This window comes from Ursus arctos, unplaced genomic scaffold (genome assembly GCF_023065955.2).
Source record: "Ursus arctos isolate Adak ecotype North America unplaced genomic scaffold, UrsArc2.0 scaffold_25, whole genome shotgun sequence".
In the NCBI taxonomy this organism is placed as follows: Eukaryota; Metazoa; Chordata; class Mammalia; order Carnivora; family Ursidae; genus Ursus; species Ursus arctos.
In genome coordinates, this window is record NW_026622930.1 from 25,942,625 (window position 1) to 25,965,463 (window position 22,839).

The 22,839-nt window shown below is 41.9% G+C and overlaps 1 protein-coding gene across 1 annotated transcript in view; it reads left to right on the top strand.

The window, feature by feature from the left end:
- Positions 1–21,582, top strand: part of NEK9 (NIMA related kinase 9) — a 36,208-nt gene extending 14,626 nt beyond the window's left edge. The window contains exons 11-22 of the mRNA XM_026519480.4: positions 1,801–1,945; positions 2,698–2,898; positions 3,087–3,133; positions 4,334–4,489; positions 6,174–6,282; positions 7,106–7,267; positions 10,645–10,815; positions 11,801–11,860; positions 14,205–14,407; positions 15,521–15,682; positions 16,907–17,116; positions 18,942–21,582. Of these exons, the coding sequence (XP_026375265.1) occupies positions 1,801–1,945; positions 2,698–2,898; positions 3,087–3,133; positions 4,334–4,489; positions 6,174–6,282; positions 7,106–7,267; positions 10,645–10,815; positions 11,801–11,860; positions 14,205–14,407; positions 15,521–15,682; positions 16,907–17,116; positions 18,942–19,064 (1,749 nt within the window). The 3' untranslated portion in view covers positions 19,065–21,582. The remainder of the gene's footprint in view (positions 1–1,800; positions 1,946–2,697; positions 2,899–3,086; positions 3,134–4,333; positions 4,490–6,173; positions 6,283–7,105; positions 7,268–10,644; positions 10,816–11,800; positions 11,861–14,204; positions 14,408–15,520; positions 15,683–16,906; positions 17,117–18,941) is intronic.
- Positions 21,583–22,839: the final 1,257 nt, after the last annotated feature.

Below are 22,839 nucleotides of genomic sequence, written 5' to 3' on the forward strand. Positions count from 1 at the left end.
CTTGGACTCGGGAGACTAGACTCTCATTTTCAGCTGGGTTATTTCAGAAAGTCACTTAATTACTCTGTTCTATTACCATGAGTTTCAGAGCAACTAGTATCTGTGAAATAGTTTTATAAATTAAATGAAGCAGTGTACCACATCAGGAAAATTCTAAGACCTGTATCAGTGATTGAAGATAGCTAGGTATATCTTCAATAGAATTTTCCTTTGTTCCCCTCTAGATTTCACCCTATCTCTCACCTTCTGGAACAAATTGCCTGTATTTGCTATCTGTTCTCTTATCTCCCACTTACTCCTCATTCATCTACAATGCAGCTTCCATCTCTGCCACTTGATTGAAACTACTTTTAATAAAATGACCTATAAATTGTGAACATAAAACAGATACTTTGGGGGCACCTGGGTGGCTCAGTCAGCTAAGTGTCTGCCTTCAGCTCGGATCATGATCACAGGATCCTGGGATCAAGCCCCATTTCGGGCTCCCTGTGGAGAATCTGCTTCTCCTTCTCCCTCTGCCCCCCCTCCCCTGGCTTGTGCTCTCTCTCTCTCTCTCTCAAATAAATAAAATCTTTTTAAAAAACCACAAACAGGGGCGCCTGGGTGGCACAGCGGTTAGGCATCTGCCTTCGGCTCAGGGCGTGATCCCGGCGTTATGGGATCGAGCCCGACATCAGGCTCTTCCGCTATGAGCCTGCTTCTTCCTCTCCCACTCCCCCTGCTTGTGTTCCCTCTCTCGCTGGCTGTTTCTATCTCTGTCGAATAAATAATAAATAAAATCTTAAAAAAAAAAAAAAAAACCCACAAACAGATACTTTGTTGTCCTTACTTTCTTGACCTCCTGGCAGCATTTGAAGTAGTTGATCTCTCCCTCCTTGAACCTTTGTCTTCCCTGGGCTTCTATGAGAGCATCTTCTCTTGGCTTTTCTCCTGTCTCTTTGTGCCCTCTCACTTGTTTCAGGGTGCTTTTCCTTTACCCAACCTTGTCTTAGGCCCTCAGTTCTTCTCACTCTTCCTCTTCTTCCTGAGAGAACTCATTTTTTCCAGTAGTCTCAGATAACTTCTCCACAAGGACAGGCTTTGTCCCCAGTGTGTGACAGAGTAAATGCTCAATTATTGATAGATGGAAAGAATGAAGGAATGATTTGACCTCTGTTATAGAATGTTAACTGTTACTTCCTTAAAACCCTGTCCCTTAAAGAACTAGCCCCTGGGGGGCTGCCACAAATGGAGCGAAATTATCGTCCCTTAAAAAAATATTTATACAAGGACTTACAGTTGAGTTCTTAAATGAAAAGAATTACTTTTCTCTATAAACCTGTTGAAACGTCATTTAGAACTATTCTCAGTGCTATTTAGCAGCCTCTTTGACGCAGCCAGATTCTTTATAATTGTTCCATATTTCAGGGAAACTGTGACCAAAATTTGTGAAGCTTCTAATAAGGATTTCCAAGAGGCTATACTCCTGTAGAAAACAATCAAATTAGACTATATAAAGAATTTTTTTTCACCAACACCCATAATTAAATATGAAAGCTCACCTTGGACTTGAAGGAGAAAGAATTGGGAATGTGTTCTTTTAATCTTGATGAATATCAGTCTAGATACTTTTTAAGTTTTACCTGTTTCCAGGGGTTTTGTACTACCTATCATTAAATGGTTGAATTGCCTTACAGATTTTTTTTTCATTTCTAAATTTCCAGCTGATATTTTCCTATGGTTTTTTTGATAGGAAGTTATATTGAAGATTAGCTTTTGACATGAAAAGTTAAAACTTCACAAGACCTCTTTATTTCACAGAACATGCAAGGGGGTACTAAACTCCATGGTCAGCTGGGCCACGGAGACAAAGCCTCCTACCGACAGCCAAAACATGTGGAAAAGTTGCAAGGCAAAGCTATCCGTCAGGTGTCATGTGGTGATGATTTCACTGTCTGTGTGACAGGTAAGCCATCAACAGAAAAGCATCCCAGTGCATTAACGTGGGGTATTGTATTTAATGCTGTACAGTTTTAGTTGGGATTTTATAGCAAAAAACAGTATTCAAAGAGCCAAAGACAGTGAGCAGATATACACATTAATAACAACATCCCCAATTTGCTGTAGTATTAGGGTGGTTGAGAAGCAAGGAAAGGCACATGGGTAACAGAGAAGAGGTGTTATCAGGAGAAATATGTTGTATGTTCCAGTTGAGGGGGAAACTAATGTTACCACCTAGTCAGGTAGGGATAACACCAAATCAGGAATCAAGAGCTAAAGTTTAGTTTAGTTGTTTTTTTTTTTTAAAGCCATTTACATTTTTTTTCCTCAAATTTTTATTTGAATTCTAGTTAGTTACTATACGGTGCAGTGTTGGTTTCAGGAGTAGAATTCAATGAGTCATCACTTCCATACAATACCCCATGCTAAAGTTTAGTTTTCATCTTGCCACTACTGACTTTTCCTTTTCTCTAGAAAATAGAGATGGCAGCAATAAAATTTCAGCATGGTTCTACCACTTTTTAAAAATTACTATAATAGTACCCTTGACCCCCTAAATAAAAACAGCTCTGAATTTACAGTCTGTCCTTCGGATTTCTCTGACGTAATCATTTTGTATGAGATCCCTGGCTGGAATAGTCTCATTCTAGCCCTGCCCACCTTTCTGATTGGACAAAGGCATTCTTTTGATGGGTTATGCCTTCCTTCCTTTTGCAGATGAGGGTCAGCTCTATGCCTTTGGATCTGATTATTATGGCTGCATGGGGGTAGACAAGGTTGCTGGGCCCGAAGTACTAGAACCCATGCAGCTGAACTTCTTCCTGAGCAATCCAGTGGAGCAGGTCTCCTGTGGAGATAATCATGTGGTGGTTTTGACACGAAACAAAGAAGTCTATTCTTGGGGCTGTGGTGAATATGGTAGGTGTATCCTTGTCTCTGTCCACTTATTCCCAGGAGCCAGCTTGACTTCAAGCTTGTATGTATCGGAACACATCATGTAGCCTGTACTTGAGAAGTGTTGATTCAGTAAAAGAGAATGTTACAGAACATTTTCATTGGGAAGAAGGACCTCATTTTAATGGTTTTCTCTCTTATGTGTGTCTCAGGACGACTGGGTTTGGATTCAGAAGAGGATTATTACACACCACAAAAGGTAAACTCAGAAGCAGCTTCTTCCTAAAGCTTATCTAGGTCACACAGACTTCAGTAATAACACAGATTCCTCTTTCCCTGGCTCCTCATGTCAAGGTGTTTATTTCTGAAATATTTTCTATCTGGGAGACTGACAATCCAGGATTCCTGATGTAGCACTATGTGGCCTTGTCATCTGACTAAATTATAAACAGTTGAGAAAGAGGACACGGCCATTGTGGACACTCTGGAGTCACATTTTACTCAGGAATAAGAGCTGAAATCAGCATGTATCATGAAAAAGTCACATTGAGCTAAATACACCCCAGAAAATTCCTTGGGAAGATATTGGAAAGCAGTATATTAACTCTTACCAAATGCATCCGTTTTCCCCTCCGATTTCCACAGTTGAACACCAAATGTGTTTGTATTTAGGGTCATGTTTTATGAAACATAGTATCTACTTAGTCTCAGCCCTGCAGGAGTGAGCTGTGCAGGAGCTGGCACAGCAGCTAAAAGCAGCTGCAGGAGGAGTGTGGTCCTCTGGCTCGCTTGCCCACTGGAAGGTTGACAGAAATCGACTATACCATTCACTGTTAACTATGTGTATTTACATTTAAACAATTAACTTACATTATTTGTGGGACCATGGCAGTTTCTCTTCTGAAAAGGCTATAGTGGAAACACTGAGGTTTGAGTTCTCAGGTTTCACAGACATCCATCCTGTCCCTTTACCATTCCCCAGCCCTGTTGAGTTAGCTTAGAGGGATGTGAGCAGTTGGAAGTCCTGGCTGCTGTCCCAGTATTCTGTCACCTCACTTATAATGTGACCAGACTAAGACCGTTTAGGGCTACTGAGTTTCTTCTATAGCTGTCGTGGGGCCTACCATCTCAGAGGACAAAATCAGCAATGGGTTGAAGCTTCTTTCCCAGTGCTTTCTGAGAAGTCTAGGACCTACTACTAAAACAAAACAGCCTTTGACAGGGCTGTCTGTTTAGCCGAGCTGGAATTGCCTTCTTTCATTTAATTATCAAACCTGAGCTCCTTGTTGAAAACTGTAGTCTTCAAGCTGCTGGGAAAATCTGAAGAGGATAGAGCAGTCTTTACTGTGGGCAGTTCTGCTAAATGCAGGACATCACTTTTGAAAGAATTTAAGGGTTTTTTCCTAATGCAAGTTACGTTTGGGTTTTTTTTTTTTTTTCTGATTTTTTTTTCATGCAGGTGGATGTTCCCAAGGCCTTGATTATTGTTGCAGTTCAGTGTGGCTGTGATGGGACATTTCTGCTGACCCAGTCAGGCAAAGTGCTGGCCTGTGGACTCAATGAGTTCAACAAGCTGGGTCTGAATCAGTGCATGTCTGGAATCATCAACCATGAAGTGAGTACCCTTTGGTGCCCTAACCACACTGTCAAAACTTCTCTTAGGTGGGAATTTCTTTGGAAATGCTATTGGTTAGTGACCATGGAATTTCACCTAAGAATAAAGATTTCACAGACATTATTATGTTCAGCAAAAGAAGCCAGCCACACAAGAGTACACACTATGCGATTCCAGTTATATGGAGTTTATGATGGCAGAAGTCAAAGTAGTGGTTACTTCTGGGAAAATGGGTATGGTTATTAACAGAAGGGATCTTAGGGTCATGGAAATGGTCTCTATTTTGATCTGGGTGGTGGGTTTACATTTATATGCATACAGAAAATTTTTTAAAGCTGTACAGTATTTATAGTGTATTCTGCCTCAATAAATGATTACAAAGAATCAAGTGATGGAATTCAGATTCTACCCTATCACTAAAATAGGTATAAGAAAATTAACATGAAAAGAAACATTTTCATGCATCACCTCCCTGGAGAGTTTTTTTAGATTTTTTCTCCCAAATCACTGATCCTGTACAGGCTTAGTGAATATAATTACCATTCACTTCCTTCAAGGATGTCATGAAATTCACTGCCAATGTAAAGTCTTCGTTTCCTCTTTGTGTTAATATGATGAGTTTTTGTCATGTCCTAAAGAATCAAATGAAGAGATAAAAGTTTCCAAGGGCGCCTGGCTGGCTCAGTTAGTAGAGCATGCGACTCTTCATCTCAGGGTCATGAGTTCAGGCTCCACATTGGGCATTTTGCCTACTTAACATAAAAAAAGAGGGAAAGACAGAAGTTTCCTGATGCAGTGAATAAGAATTTTCAAACAGGGCGCCTGGGTGGCTCAGTTGTTAAGCGTCTGACTTTTGGTTTCGGCTTAGGTCATGATCTCAGGGTCCTGAGATTGAGTGCCAAGTCGGGCTCCATGCTCTTCATGGAGTCTGCTTATCCCTCTTCCTCTGCTCCTCCTCCCACTCTGTCTGTCTGTCTGTCTCCTGTCTGTCTCTCCCTCTCTCTCATAAATAAATAAAATGTTTTAAAAAAAGAATTTTTAAGCAATCTCTGAAGTTATGATTCTCAACTGGGAGAGTACAAATTTGGGGCAAGTCTGGGTAGGGTGTCTTCATAGTTTGAAAAGGCATATTTAGAATTACCATTACTTGATTTGGGTTTTTATTATAACATTGGGTTTGTTGTGAAATTTTCAACCTACATGAGTGGAATTTTTTAATGCTAATCTAGAGGGAACGTGGGCTTTAACATGTTGAGAACATTGCCTTGTCAATGAAATTAGATCACAGTAAACTGGTTGCGTTATGGGCTGGAGAAAGTCCTCAAGATTTTAATTCTTTGCCCTGCCTTTGTTAGGTATGCGGTATCTATAACCAAGACAAATGTCAATGGCTCGGCCTCATGTAGATATTTCTGCGATATAGAGTTCATGTTTTGTATACTCTTAGATTAGGAGCTCCAACTTCTGTTGTCAGAAAGTCCTGCCTCATACACTAATTAAATTCTCTGATTACATACTGAGCTTATTTCCTCTGGTATTCTACTGGATGTAAAGCTACCTGGCACCTTCTTCTTCATAACAAATTTGCTTAAAAGCCCTTTTGGTCACCATGACAACATTCTCAGCCCACTACCCCTTCATTTTTACCTCATGAGTCTTTGCTTTGTGTTTTACCTTGTTTCAGGCATACCATGAAGTTCCCTACACAACCTCCTTTACCTTGGCCAAACAGCTGTCCTTTTATAAGATCCGTACAATTGCCCCAGGCAAGACCCATACAGCTGCTATTGATGGTGAGTTGATTTACGACTTTATACACAGGCCTCAGTATATCATACTTTTTATTCTCTTAAGTGTCAGCTCTTCTTTTTTTTTTTTTTTAGGTATTATTTTTAAGTAATCTCCACACCCAATGTGGGGCTCGAGCCCACAACCCTGAAATCAAGAGTTGAACGCTCCACTGACTGAACTAGCCAGGTGCCCCAAGTATTAGCTCTTCTTAACAATATATACATTCTCCGGTTTTCCCCCTGACATCAGTATTATCTCATCAACAAATTAGGCATTCAAATAAAAATGCACAGTCACTCCATCCCTTAATGAGAATGCCATGCCTTTAATTAGTGCCACTTATGAGTTTACTAAGTTAGGTAGTACCCATTTTCCACATTTAAAATACAGTATTAGAGGGACGCCTGGATGGCTCAGTCGGTTAAGCATCTGCCTTCGGCTCAGGTCATGATCCCAGGGTCCTGGGATCAAGTCCCACATCAGGCTCCTTGCTCGGTGGGAAGCCCCTTCTCCCTCTGCCTGCTGCTCCCCCTGTTTGTTCTCTGTGACAAATAAATAAAATCTTTAAAATAAATAAATAAATAAAATAAAAATAAAATAAAATACAACATTAGAGAGAAAATACGATATTGAATCATTTCCTGGGTCAAATCGGTCATAGATTTAGATACCCTAGCTGCCCTAGGTGCAAGATTTTGTGGCTAGCTTTCTGTTTGTATACTCTTAAACAACCAGAAGCTAGTCCATGGAACTCTACATTGGCTGCATTTTCCCTCTGTTCCGTGCCCCATTTGTGCCTGGTTATTTGTTTTTATTCTCTCTTAGAGCGAGGCCGGCTGCTGACCTTTGGCTGCAACAAGTGTGGACAGTTGGGCGTTGGAAATTATAAGAAGCGTCTAGGAATCAACCTGTTGGGAGGACCCCTAGGTGGGAAGCAAGTGATCAGGGTCTCCTGTGGTGATGAGTTTACCATTGCGGCCACTGACGGTGAGTCTGTACACACCATTTCAAGCTTTCTGGATGATAGCTATATTTTAATGTTTGACTGGGAAAGAGGTGGACTGGTTATTTATATAGCCTGGTCATACATTTACTTTTTATTTACGTTAAGTTGGTGTCCAGTTGTTATGCATATGGAACTTCATTAACTTTTCATGTGTTGAACATAGTGATTGTTTTTACCAAAAAAAAAAAAAAAAATTTCTAGGTAATGGCAAACCTAATATTCTGAGTCCCTACTGTTTTTTTAACTTTTTTGGCTAAATGTTTTGAGAATTATTAAATATTTCAATATATACCTGACCCCTCACCTGTTGGTTTCGGTAAACGTTGGCTGGGTGACTGGAGAAAACGACATAATCTAACCTTGCTCCTTGGCCTGGGTCAGCCACACTGCAGTGATGTCCTCAGGGACTGCGAAGGCTTGAAGGGCGGAATACTGTGTGTCTCTTGGCTTCCAGAGTTGGAATTGGCATAACTGAATTCTCTTCTCTTTCCTCTCATTGCTCTTTCTTCTCCGCAGCATCTTCTTGCTCTTTTTACCGCTCTTCTTCTTTACTACCACTTGAGCTAGTCTTGATTCCCTTCCCTCTCTCTTCTGCTTTCTTTTTTTCTTTTCTCTTTTTCCTGTATCACCTTCTGAACTTTTTTTTTTTTAAGATTTTATTTATTTATTTGACAGAGAGTGAGAGAGCACAAGCAGGGGGAGTGGCAGAGGGAGAGGGAGAAGCATGCTGAGCAAGGAGCCTGACGTGGGGTTCGATCCCAGGACCCTGGGATCATGACCTGAGCCAAAGGCAGATGCTTAACCGACTGAGCCACCTGGGCACCCCCCTTCTGAACTTTCTTGATTGTTGTAGCCACTTCTTTCTTGTGGCTGGTGAACAAAAAAATCACATTTCATCTTCTTGTCTTTGGACTCCTTTCAGCGTTTTCGTTGCTCATGATCTAAGGTGCCTGTGTGTCCTTTTGGTCTGTGCCTGTTGTATACACATGAGGGATCCAGGGACAGTGTCAGATAAGTGATCTGTTACCATATTTAAGTGAATCAGCTTTTGGGGTGGCATGTTGACCTTCTCCGCTTGTCCCAAAATGAGGGACTTTAGGGAGCAAACTGTTAAGATCAGACTAAAATGGAAATAAATTTCATGGAGATAAGTGGAAATGTTACCTAGAAAGACAGAGTGAGGATGTCACTGAGGATTAAGTAAGTGCTGAAATACAGTAGCAGTTGCTGACAGGAGGTGATGTTTCTTCAGTCATCTGTGTCCTTCACAAGGTCAGCTTCAGAATGAGGAATGTAGAATTGGATTCTGTAGTTGGTTGGGCATATTACATCCTAATAAATGCTTTTCTACTTCTCTGAACTGTACTCTATCATCTTATTCACACAGCCAACATAAACTGAGTGTCTCCTGTGCTCCAGGTCCTCTTTTAGGCTCTGGGATTATAAAAGGGAGTCTCAGAAAGCCCCCATCCTTAAGGAGATCACAGTAGGGTAGGGGAGATATTCATATAAACAGACTAGTGTAGGCAGATAGATCAGGTGCCACTGACAGCAGTATGTGACCCCTCTAAACCCTGGAATGCCCAGGACTCAATCCTTCTGTCTCTCCACTGTCTCCCATAAGTGAGTATTACCTTAAGTTCCCCCTATTCACTAACAGCTTTATATCACCACCCCTGAACTCCAGGTTCAAGTTATTCATCAGCCCCTAGACTTAGATGTCTAAAGGTAGGGTGGCTTTAGAGCTTGGTTTTCCCACGTCAGCCCTCATTGATGCCTGTTGTCCAGACTTAATCATTAATAGTACCCTTTTCATTAACAAAAGCTCTGATTCGGATAAGAATTTATAGGTCCCTCAAACAAACTTACTATAGTCAAAATCAGACTTTTGTTTTTCTGCCCAAATCTGTTCCTCCTACAGCTTTCCTATCTCACTAAATGGCAGCTGCATTCTATACCTCACATGCCATCCGTCAGCATCCTGTTGATTATCTGCATAATATATCTGACCTGCTTTCCACCATCTTCACTACTACAACTCGTCTCCCTGCTACCACTCTTGGTCCCCTGCAGTGGATTCTCCTCATGGTAGCCTGATGGATCCTTTTAAATACCTACTACCACTCCTCAGAATTTTTTTTTTAAGATTTTATTTATTTATTTGAGAGACAGAGAATGCACGTATGCATTCGAGAGTGTGCTCGTGAGTGGGGGTGGGGCAGAGGGAGAGGTACTGAATCTCAAGCAGATTCCATGCTGAGTGCACGGCCCGACATGGGGCTTGATCTTATGACCTGAGCCAAAACCAAGAGTTGGATACTTAACCAACTGAGCCACCCAGACGCCCCTACTCCTCAGAACTTCTAATGGACTCCTTTCTCAGTTAGTAAAAACCAGTCATTACAGTGGCCTGCCTGCATGGCCCTGCATGACCAGGACCCCATCGACCTCCTGACCTCTTCTCTGACCACTGTCTCCTCCCTTATTGTGCTCCAGCTGCAGGGGCCTTCATATCCTTGTTCATGATACTCATGTTACCAGCGTAGGACCTTTGCACTCGCTGTTCTGCCTGGAAAACTCCTCCCCTAGATATCCACATCTCTCTTTCTCTCTCACTTCAGTCGGTCTCTGCTCAAGTGTCGACAAGTACTTCTCTGACTACCCTATCTAAAATCGTGATACCCCACTATTGTTCTTTATTTCCACTTTTCTTTACCATTTATTTTTTCTTCGTAACATTTATGACTACAAGAAGTATTAGATAATTGATTGATCGGTCTCCTCCAGCTAGAATGTCAGTTCCACAAGGGCAGTGACTGTTTTGTTCACTGCTCTATTCCTACACTTCCACCAGTGCCTGTCATGAAGTAGATGCCCAGATACTTAATAACATCTGAGTGAATGACCAAAAAGAGTTGTTGAATGAGTGGATGGATGGATGGATGGATGGATGGATGGCAGTACATAGGAGTAGTGGTCATTTTTACCAGGTTGGCATCAGGATTGCTTAGGTTTTATTTAAGGAGATAAACAGCTTTCTCTTGTTTTGTACATAATGGAAAATCTTTTTTTTTTTTTTTAAAGATTTTATTTATTTATTTGACAGAGATAGAGGCAGCCAGCGAGAGAGGGAACACAAGCAGGGGGAGTGGGAGAGGAAGAAGCAGGCCCATAGCAGAGGAGCCTGATGTGGGGCTCGATCCCACAACGCCGGGATCACGCCCTGAGCCGAAGGCAGACGCTTAACCGCTGTGCTACCTGGAAAATCTTTCTAACCCTAGGACATAAAGATGGGGAATCCAAAGAGTAGGGAAATTAGTTTTCTATTAAACTATCTGCTGTTTGATTTTTTTGCCAGATAATCACATTTTTGCCTGGGGCAATGGTGGTAATGGTCGCCTGGCAATGACCCCCACAGAGAGACCACATGGCTCTGATATCTGCACCTCATGGCCTCGGCCTATTTTTGGATCTCTGCATCACGTCCCGGACCTGTCTTGCCGTGGCTGGCACACCATTCTCATTGTCGGTAAGGATTTCATACATAAGGGGTTGGGGTGGATTTGACAGAGAGTAGACTCACACCTAAGATTCTGACGGTCAATCTTAGAAACAGAAGTGTCCTGAAGAAAAGGGGCTGTTCCTCTAAGTCTCATAACAGTGACACCATACCTAGTGGTGGGACAGAACACTGTCATTTCCTGAGCTTTGTTGTTTGCCACCTTCTGATCATTTTTTAACATGATAACTTTGCTGCCTCCTTTGCTTAGAATTGTTATCTCTAGTGGTCCACTAATTAATTGGTTGTCTGTGTTCATACTTTTGTGAGAAACATTCAGGATACCTTTTAAAAGAAACTAAGTCATAACTGTTTTCTGCATAAAGATCACTCTCTTATGAACTAAATTATGAAAGCCTGTGTGAGGGTTTCCAAGCCCGTTCTTTTAGATCAGTGGTTCACAACCTTGCTGCACATCAGATCACCCAAGGAGCTTTTAGATATCCACTGTCCTTTTTTTTTTTTTTTTAAGATTTTTTACTTATTTATTGGACAGAGAGAGAGACAGCCAGTGAGAGAGGGAACACAAGCAGGGGGAGTGGGAGAGGAAGAGGCAGGCTCCCAGAAGAGCAGGGAGCCCGATGCGGGGCTTGATCCCAGGACTCCAGGATCACGCCCTGAGCCGAAGACAGACGCTTAACAACGGAGCCACCCAGGTGCCCCCAGAAATACACTGTCCTGACCAATTAAATCAGAATCTCTGAGGTGGGACCTAGGTGTTGTTACTATTTAAAGCTTCTCAGGGAACTCCAAAGAGAGGGGAGAATTGCTACTCTACATAGTGGATGCAATTAGAGTAGCTAGTGGTCTTCAGTATCTAGAATAATAAGTAATTATAAAGTTACCTGGAGTGAGGGATAGCTCTTATCTCGTAGATTAACTCCCTGTTCTAGTCTTCTCACTTTTCCTGCCTATAGCTGTCTACAGTGCTTACCTACTGAATATTTTTCCTCAGAGAAAGTACTGAATTCTAAGACCATCCGTTCCAACAGCAGCGGCTTATCCATCAGAACTGGTAAGTAGCAATGTCTCGGGTACCAGTGGTTTTTCTGCACTGTGGGTCTTTGGGTTGGATTCCATGTAGTCTCCAAAAAAGGGTAATAGGAAATATCTTTGGGAAATGAGGAATACGGTATCAAGATAGGATCATGTTTTGGTGGATTTCACAATAAGTCATGACTTTTATTACATTGTGGTCAGAGGGAGAGTACATCTTTGCCAACCAAGCATATGGAAGTAATTAGGTGGCTTGCCCAATATTGTAATGTGGCTTATGTATTGTTCCTTTCCTTACCATGCTAGGGGCTATGGGTTCTGTCTGCTCTTTACTTCTACCATGTTCACGGGGTTATTCCAGTCTATAGAAATAGTCCTTCAAAACAGGCCCTCAGAATTAAAAGTTGGCTAAACTTTCGGTGTGGTTAGGAAAATCAGCCCAAAGCTCTCTGATAGTTTCCTTTGGCTGCTTTCCGCATGGTTCTCTGTTATTTGGGACTATGACAGGAAACTAAATCTATGTTCCTTTTTGGTTTTCCGTTTGCTCCAAAGTACCTTTACTCTTTGGTATCTCAGAACCTGGATTCTGATAGTTTGTAGAATCAAAGCAGATAAAGACCCAGAATGAAAGCTGATTACTCCTCGAGAAAGAAAGTTGAATGTCTGGTATGGACTTGCACTCTAGTTACACACACATACATCCTACCTTTTATTAGTTTCCTTTAGTAATCTCCTGTTCAACATTTATCTATGCATGTTAATATCTGTCACAAATGATATGTCTTTTTGCTAAGCACAGCTGTTCTCTTACAGCTTTGTTTTGGTGGAACAATATTTAATGGAAAAAATAAGATTAAAAGCACATATCCATTGGCTGGAAAATGTAAACTCCATAAGGGCAGGGATTTTTGTCTTTTTTTATTCATTAGTTTTATCCACATTACCTAGAAGAGTGCCCAGCGAACGGTGACTATTTATTAAATATTTGTTAGTTGAGTGTGTTCTAATCATCCAATGGAAAATTATACAAGAGTAGAAATGAACATCTACAAATAGTTCCCTAATGTGAAATGTAGAAAGCAAGTTGCAGCAGACTATGTGCCTTACTATATAAAGTTCAAAAACAAGCCAAATTAATATATTGCTTAAGGATACATAAATATGTGATCACTTTTTTTTGAAGGAAGAAATGATAAAAACAGAATTAAATCAATAGTTATGTCTAGGTAGGAGGCCAGAGAAGGAAGGCGTTCACAAGGCAGATGTGATACAGGTAATGTTTTAGTTCAGCACTGTCCCATAAATCTTTCTGCAACAGTGGAAATGTTCTATGTCTGTGCTGTCCAACACCTGAAAAGTAGCTACTTGAAGGAACTGGACTTTTTATTTTATTTAAATTTAAATTGCCACATATGGCTAGTGACTACCATATTGTAAAGTACAATTCTAGTTCTTCTAGTGGCAGATTTAGGTTTTTGTTTATTTTGTTAGGTAGCAAAACTTACACATATGTTAAAAGTAGTCTTCTATTTCAAATGTAACCTAATTTTTAAAAGCCATTTAAAACAAAACAAGCTTCCGAGCTTTTGCTGGCCTCCGGGGTTCTGCTGCTGTAGGCTCACAGTGCGGCAGTCAGTCTGCGAGCCGCTGTAGCTGGTGGTCATGAGCAGTCCTTTATGCTTAACTTTAGAATATACCGTGCAATTATTTTTTTAGCTTTGGCAAATTTACTTTCTTAAATATATATTTTTGGGCCCATTTTAGAATTCAGTTTCATTTTCTGACTACACATCAGCTAGCCTTCATTTTGTGACGGTAACTTAGAACATGCAGCGTGATATGAAAGAACCAACCATATTTTAAAAATGCTTACAAATAGTTATCAAAGAACTTAATGATTTTAATGGTTGGAGACTTCTGCAGAAAGGAAGGTAGTGGTGAGTTTATCTGGCAGCTTTAAGAGGTGTTTGGCTCAAATGTGAAAGAGCTTTATATTTATATGAAACCTTGATCAGCCTTGGTGTAGAATGCTGGAGTCTGGATGTGTCTGTTAAAGCATGGGTGGTAGACTCAGTGAGCTATGGTTGGGGCAGCTATTCAGTAACGCTTTAGAACATTGATAATCTGCTGTGAACATAGAGATAAGTAAGTTTGGGATGTAGAAATGAATTATCATTATGAAGATACTGATATTCAATACATTGTGTAAAAGCTAAAAATTTAGTCCCAAATATCTGACTTACACTGTTGCTATTACTTCATGTGACTCTAGGAAGCTCTCCAGGGGTCTGCAGGGCTGTAAGATCGTAAATCTTTCTTGCTGCATAGCAAGGCTCTCTCTTTCTGTGCTGTGTATCTGTCAGTGGTTCAGAGCTCTAGCCCAGGAGGCGGCGGCGGTGGGGGAGAAGAGGAGGACAGTCAGCAGGAATCTGAAACTCCTGATCCAAGCGGAGGCTTCCGAGGAACAATGGAAGCAGACCGAGGAATGGAAGGTTTAGTCAGTCCCACGGAGGCCATGGGGATCAGTAGTGGGGCCAGCAGCTCCTGCCCTGGCTGGCTTCGAAAGGTAATTCCTTTGGCAAAGGTATCTTCAATAAAACATCAGGCCCTTTGCAGCAACTAGAATGGAGCTGTCAGCACCTCTCTGTGTCCCGTGCCCTATTCAAGTTCTACAGCAGGCATCAAGTCTTCTGATTTCCACCAGGAACAAAATTACCAACTCTCTAATCCTTTTTTTTCTTCCTGACAAGGAGATACACAAAATGTTCTCAAACCTGTATTACTTACATGAATGTAAGTAAATTAAGAAAACCTTCCTTGAAGGCAGTGTTTGTAATGCATGTGTGCAAAGATTAAGCTTAGAGATTTTGTACTGTGGTTTTTAGAAGTGGAATATTGGGGCAGTCGGAATGTTTTACAGTAGAGAGACGGGTTATGAGAGTTGAAGTGCAGACAGTAAAAATGTTGGAGTATATTTATTTGGATGGAAAGTTGGTTACAAGATTCGACTGGGCAGAAAAAAGATGGAGTACCTTTGCAGTGGGACCCCATTCTCTTAGAAAAATGTAACGCATAGAAGAATGTTTGCTATGAATACTGAAAACAGTATTGCTCATTTTAATAGTGTTTATCTATGAGTGATGGAATCGCTGGTCCTTTTGCTCATCTGTATTTTCTCATTTTCTACAGTGAGCATTTATAGTTTGTGAAATTTTAAATTTTTACCAAAAAAAAGAAAGAAAAAGAATCTAGAGATTTAAAGTTGCCTTTATAAGACAGCTAAACTCAGTAGCCATTTAGGAGTAGGAATGGGGGAAGCAGCACACTGGTCTAAGGTTTCAGTCTCAGCCTTGAGCAGCCACTGGCCTCACCGGCCTCACCTTCGAGCTCCCCAGCTCACTGAGTAGGTCATGTAGAATAAGTGTGTTGGGGAGATATGCCACACTCTCCAAACTGTGTTCTTGAGTTTGAGTTTGAATTCGAATCACTGTTACTCGTCTGAGGAAGGGATAGCCTGCTTTTGACAGGTACAGAGAGCTGTGTGGAACCCACGACTGTCATGCCCCGCTAGAGGGTGCTGATGTCACAACAGAGGGAAAGCTGTAGCAAGATGGGAACTGGGGAGAAAGAAAATAAACGGCCCAAACAGAACTGATGAGATTCTTTCTCTTACACGTAGGAGCTGGAAAATGCAGAATTCATCCCCATGCCTGACAGCCCGTCTCCCCTAAGTGCAGCTTTTTCAGAATCTGAGAAAGATACCCTGCCCTACGAAGAGCTACAAGGACTCAAAGTGGCCTCTGAAGCTCCTTCGGAACACAAGCCCCCAGTGGGAGCCTGGGTAACTGAACTTTTTGCCTTCGAGTCACAACTAAGTAGACAGCTCTCCCCACTTCTCCTGGCTTCACCATCTTCTCTAGCTTCCTCAGTCTCCCACTACCCTGTATCAACTCATTATACTGTCTGTGCGGTAGTGCTTCAAGGCCTAGGCTTAACTGAGTTTGCCTTAGAAAAAGGTTATTGACCCTTTCACATTCCTGAGGGGCTAATAGCTTTCTATACCAGAGGACTGTCTTTCTTTTCTCTCTGCCTCAGAAATACCAAAATTAAAGTTCCAAAATTCAAATCCACTTTTTTTGACACTGCTAGTGTGGGTTGGAGGCTCTGAATATGAGTAAGAAATAATGCTTATAGTCTAGTGAGGGAGCCACACATGTGTGCGTAACCTTGGTAGAAATCAAATTGTGGTAAATGTCTCAATCAAATGCAAACCGCAGGGGTCATCAGCTTTTTCTACAAAGAGCCACATAGTAATTATTTTAGGCTTTATGGACCGTACAGTCTCTTCTGCAACTATTCAACTCTGACATTGTAGCACAAAAGCAGCCGTAGATAATACATAATGAATGGGCATGGTTGTGTTCCAATAAAACTTCATTTACAAAAAAAGGCAGGAGGCCGGATTTGGCCCATGGACTATCATTTGCTGACCCTTCCTATAAACAAAATACAGTAGAAGGAAGAGAAATCCAGACTAGAAAGATGTAACAAAACCTTTGAAACTTCAAGGTGAATGTTTTAATTCCTCTGTCAGTTAGCTTTCTTGAATTATTTGGCAGTCCTGTTTACGGAACACCTCTCAAACGTCGTCTGAAGTGTGACCCTCTACCTTTTATGGATATTGACCCTTCCGATCACAGTGTTCTCACTGTGATCAGAAAGACTCTTTCCAAACCAAATCATGCCCTCCCCGACTTCAGCATTTTCAGTGGGGTAACATCAATGCACTTTAAATTTGTTTGCGAAGTTCTCCAAAGCAGGCGATTGTTCTTTTACCTTAGCATAACAGAGCCTGAGGTACTGAGAGTTCTCTTGCCCTGTTACGTGAGAGCCAGGTGCTGTTGTAATCCCAGCGTTTTCTGCTTCTGTTGCATGTACTTTGTGCGTCTGTATGGTTTATCTTGTTACTTTAAAAGTAAAATCTGATAGCATTTAGAGGAAGGCTGGGTTGGGGAGCTGTGGCATCCAGGCAGAAACACCTGTGACCTCTTTCTCCTCTCCTCAGCCACCTCGGCTGAATCCTGCAGAGACGTGTGCTGGGAAGGCGGTGCCATTAACTCCTGCCTGTGCGTGCAGCACTCTGCAGGGGGAGGTTGAGAGATTGCAGGGGCTCGTATTAAAGTGTCTGGCTGAACAACAGAAGCTACAGCAAGAAAACCTGCAGATTTTTACCCAACTACAGAAGCTGAACAAGAAATTAGAAGGAGGGCAGCAGGTGAGAGCATTAAAAGAATAATTCGATTTCTAATTCTGTTTTGAAGTATCACAGAAACAAAACACAAGTAGACACTAAAATAGACTTATTCCTTTGCAAGTACTTATCTTTTGATGATGTAACTTTTATAATTAACCCCAGCAGCCCTGGGCCCTATTCAGGTGCCTGGGTTCAATCATTTTCATCACCTGACTTCCATTGTCTTCTGTTACTCTATTTTTTCTTTTACTTTGTATTATGAAAAACTAGCATTACAGTTAAGTGAACACTCATATCCACCGTCTAGTTTCATCAGTTGTTAACATGTTGTTTGTTTTAAATGTGTGTGTATGTGTGTTAAAATACGTGGGGGTATATATCTATATTTAAAATATATGTGGGTGTGTGTATTATTATTTTGCTAAACCATTTTCAAATAAATTATAAAAATCATGACATAGGCCCCCTAAATACTTTCTGACGCACCCGCAAAAATAAAGACCTTCATTCTCCTGGATAACCACCATATTATTATCACACATAATACAGTTTACACTAATATTACCTCAATTTCCAGTTGATAGCAGAATTTTCCCAGTTTTCCCACAAAAATGTCCTTTATAACTGTTTTTATCAGACCAGAATCCAGTCAAGGTCCCTACATTACATTGTTATGTGTCTTGTTTCTTTTTATCTAGAATACTTTTTTTTTTTTTTAATTTTCATGGCACTGACCAGTTGAAGAAGCAGGGTCAGTTGTTTAACAAAATGAGTCATGTTCTGGATTTGTTCTCTGTTTTCTTGGGACATTACCTAACTTGTTCTTTTGTCACCCTGTCATTTCTATAAACTGGATGTTAGACTTAAGGCTTGATTAGATTTAAATTAAACATTTTTTGTAAAAACATTTCACAGGTGTTGCTGTTTGCATTGTTGTTTTAGAGAGAGAGAGCACAAGCAGAGGGGAGAGGGGGAGAGAGGCAGAGGGAGAGAGAATCTCAAGCAGACTCCCTGCTGAGTGCAGATCCTGACGTGTGGCTCAGTCCCACAACCCCGAGATCATGACCTGAGCCAAAATCAAGAGTCAGGCACTTAACCAACTGAGCCACCCAGACGCTCCATTTGCATTGTTTTTAGAAAGCCGTGATATTGCTCAATTTAGAGTGAACCAGGAAAGGGAAATAAGGTTCACCCCTTGGCTTTGCCATTTCCTAGTTTTATGTGTCTGGACAAACTACTTGGTTTCTGTGAGTCCTGGTTTCTCACCTAAAAGGGGAAAATAAACCATCTACCTTGTACGGTTGTTCTGAGGATTAAATGAAATCATGTCTCTGAAAGTACTTTGGAAAGTAATGTACTCACTTGATGTAAGCATGGGGTGATTGGCAGCCGTAGCACACAGGAGGATTGTTTGGCTTAGGGCTGTCTCAGTTTTAAAATTGAGAGTTCTAGGGCGCCTGTGTGCCTCAGTCGGTTAACTGTCATGCCTTCGACTCAGGTCAGGAGTCCCGCATCGGGTTCCCTGCTCAGTGGGGAGTCTGCTTCTCCCTCTACCCTTCCTCCCTGCTCGTGATCTCTCTATTAAAAAAATTAATAAAATTGCGAGTTCTACATTCCAGAAAATGCTACAGTCCTGGGCAAACAGTTGGTCATCCTACCCGCAGCAAGTGTAAAGGTGTGGACTTAATTTAAAGTAGTAATATTAAAGTATTATCTAAGGTAGTACTAGGAGCTTGTCACACAGCTGTAGCTACAGACCCTTAGAGGTCAGCGTTGGAAGCCTAGCCCTGAACCGCTGTGACTGGTGGCAGTATTGTTAATGTGGAACTGTGTTTTGTTCGGACAGGTGGGGATGCATTCCAAAGGAACTCAGACAGCAAAGGAAGAGATGGAAATGGATCCAAAGCCTGACTTAGATTCAGATTCCTGGTGCCTCCTGGGAACAGACTCCTGTCGACCCAGCCTCTAGTCTCCTGAGCCTGTGTGGCCTCCAGGAAACTGGGACCCAAGAACTTCACAGCACACTTACCGAATGCAGAGAGCGCTTTCCTGGCTTTGTTCACTTGCAGACAAGGAGTGCAAGGCGGAGGCTCTGAAGCACTTTCCGTGTACACTTGGAGAGTGGCATTGCCTATTAGATAGGATCTAGGAGTGGTTTTGTTTTGGAGAATGGAAGGGCCCCATGGCCCTGGCTTTGTCCTCAGTGACTGCCATAGCAGCAGCAGCTCTGTACCTCATCTGGTGATCCCACCTTTGAAGAGGAGACACAATGCTCACTTAATTTTGCTGGTAGCAGCTTATGTCCCATTTATCATTTCACCATTACTTGGAAGCTGCCTTGGGAATTCAGCACCAGGCATTGCACCTCTGGGTGGAGGAGGGAAAAGTGTAAAGCTCGAGTGGGCTGGAACCAGGTGGGGCCCTTGCAGGCTCATCTGGAGGGAGGTGAAGCGGTACAGCCCTCTCCGGAGCCCTGAGTCTGGGAAAATATGTCTGGTGGAGTCAATCTGGGGCTTGTTTTCAGAAAGTTGAGTTACTTTCCGCAGCTAAATGCTTTAGGAGGAAAAGTGGGCTTGGATGGCTTTTCCTCTGAGGGTCGATTAAAATGTCTTCAGTGAGGAGGAGAGAAGGGCGGCTAGGGTCCCTCCTCATCACACAGTGGGGTTGCCATCTATGGCCGATGCAGGTAGGATTTCCTAACTTGGGAAGATACCTCTAAAAGGTGAGGTGTCTTATAGAAAATCGAGTCAGTGGGGCAATAGGCATGGCCTTAAGAGAAAACCATGAGGGCGAGAGGGCCTCCTTCAGCTGCCTCCACTTGGTGTCTTTAGGAAGGTCTAGAGTGCCTCTTCCTTTGTGGCTCTTAGGGTTCTAACCTTGACTTCAGCAGCCCCAACCACTCCCTTTCTGTATGTCTAGTCAGTATTTGTCCCCTTTTGGTGTTTTATGAAGCCATATCAGTGAATCTGTATCATCTTTCCTACTTGAGTGGCCCAAAGCCAGCACCAAACCTGGTAGTCCCTGAAGCCTGACAGAACAGGTAGAAGGTGCCAAGTGAAAGGAATTTGGCTGAGAGCTCCGTTCTAGTCCCATAGTCATTGTGTCCTTACAGACAAGGAGCAAGCTAGCTTTCCCAAAGAGAGCATGTCCTCAAAGCTCTTGATGGTTTTTACTTAAGGATGTGAGCTTTGTGTTTTCACCTAGCCTTACGAAATGTTCCTTTAGTATTTTGGGTCGTAGGAGTGCTTTGATGAATCTCACATCCTCCCTCCTTAGAAAATGCTAACTTAATTTTTGTTTCATTTTCCTCAAACCAAAAAATGAATGTTTGATATCTCTTTAATATTTTGGAAGGACCTGTGCAATGGAAATTTTGCCATTTCCCTACAACTGGTGGGATAAAGGCTGATGCTTGGGGAAAACCCCGTGGCTGGGGATGGGCAACTCTGTTCAATGGGATCTTCTTTGGTTTGATGTTCCCATTGTTTTCTCAATTCTGGGAAGCCTAGTACAATGGTACTAACGTAATCACTAAAGCCTTTTCTTAAAATAAGGGAAGGGGCCAACCCCGGATTAAAGTTACAAGTTCTGGGGACTTGGGGGTTTGCTGTAAACCCCAACAGTGGGTTTTGGTCTATCATGTAAATGCACCTTTGTTTTTTTAAGGACTGACTGGCTTTTCATGTTCCTGTATCCCTCATACTCACCATCTCAGCAGGCCTGAGAGGCAGGCTCAGTTTGGGTGTTAATCCTGAGTATTGCTTCTGTGTGGGACTGAGGAACAGGGCGCGTTGCTGACACGGGGATGGAAGTGAGCATCGAAGGGGGGGTGGGAGAGCCCTGCTCTTGTTCCGGAGGGGAGCCATTCTCTAGCAGGGGAACATTGCTCATTTTCTCTAGCATGTTCCCTTGGGAAGTCTAGCTTGCTGTTAATCTGGCTGAGAATCTGAGTTCTGTGCCTTAGAGACAATTTGCACTTTCCCAAATTGTGCCTGGGACAGCCATATGATTTTTCCCACCAAATAGCTATGCAAACAGAAACCAGTTCAAAGGTGGCAGCCATGCATTAGATAAAAACTGAAAGGTTAGGCAGCAGGAATGCCTTTGAATGGTTTTCTGTAGCTAATTCTCTTGAAGTTTGTCCTGATTTTCTTCTTCCTGCAGCGCTAGGAGATTTCAGTTTCCCAGTAGTAGCGCTTTGAGTTATAGTATAACCTGAGTTACTCCTCTGCTCTGACATTGTCGCTGAAGAACTAGCTCGTTGTTAGCCAGATGTTTGAAAGGTTGAGGGTGGAGTGGTTTGGCATTTCTGTTTTAAATAAACATTTAAACTCTCAATCAGTGCTATGCCTGCGCATGGACCTTAGTCACTGGGGATGAAACACCCAGATTCTAGGCCTTCGTGAATCTTTGATTCAATAAGTCTTTATCTAAATAAATAAAAGACCTTGTAACAGAAACAACACAAGGGACATTTGCACAAATAATCTTTGCTTTTTTTCCAGTTTCTTTTTCTTGCTAACAGAATCATTTCTGCTGCTACAACTTTCTTCCCCCCAAACTTTTCAAATATAGTGCTTAAAATGCGCCACTGAAAGAGGAAGGATCATTTCTTTTATTTACCTCCTCCATCACAGTGGGCTTTTTCAAGTGCTAATGTGCGTCTATGTTTACAAAACTGTTTTCCCTCAAAGAGGGTGAACCGTATTTGGTCTCCCTGGCTTAGCACAGCCAAGTTATCACTTCTCTTGGCTGAGCATTTCACTAAAGTTTAAAGTAAAAGCAGCCTTAAACTCACATTTCATTTGATTTGCCATATATTTGGAAACATTCATAATAGAACAGCTCAGGAGCAAGGATGTATTATAAATAAATTCTTTCAAATGAGTATCCCTGGGCCTCCAAAGAAGTATTATTCATTAGTGTCCTGCAGACTGGGCTGTAGTCAGGACTACAAAACATGTTCCTTCCTGCCACAAAGCCAAAAATCATTTATTACTTCAATGATTAACTATGGAAATAAACATGCTGGTCACTAAACCTCACAGAATCAGGAACATTAGAGAGGAAAACACTAGATCACATCTCTGCTACCTCGTTTGTTGTCATGAAGAATGATAAATTAATGACCAAAAGCAAATGTTGGCCGAAAGGTACCGTGCTGCCTTAATACAGTGCTGCTAGGGAGTACGAGTTCAGCACGTCTGCATGTACTTTTATATGAAGTGAGTTTCACCGTGAGATTTTTTTCCCATCGCTTAACCTTTTGAACTTTAAAATGTATAGCATTTGCTTGTACTGAAGGTTCTTGGATAAAGCAGTATAACACATGGACAATACCAAGCAGCATTATCCACTGTCATCCTCTGCTATCCAGGAAGAGATTTAGATAGAAAAAGGGTTCTGGGGCTCCTGGGTAGCACAGTCGTTAAGCGTCTGCCTTCGGCTCAGGGCGTGATCCCGGTGTTCTGGGATTGAGTCCCACATCGGGCTCCTCTGCTGGGAGCCTGCTTCTTCCTCTCCCACTCCCCTGCTGTGTTCCCTCTCTCACTGGCTGTCACTCTGTCACATAAATAAATAAAATCTTTAAAAAAAAAGAAAGAAAGAAAGAAAGAAAGAAAGAAAGAAAGAAAGAAAAAGGGTCCTGACCTCTTCCCAAAGAGCAGATCAAGCTAAATTTAAAAGACTAATAGTCCTAATCTAATCAAGGCCTCTGCATGTTGAGATTGGAAGGCACACTGAGG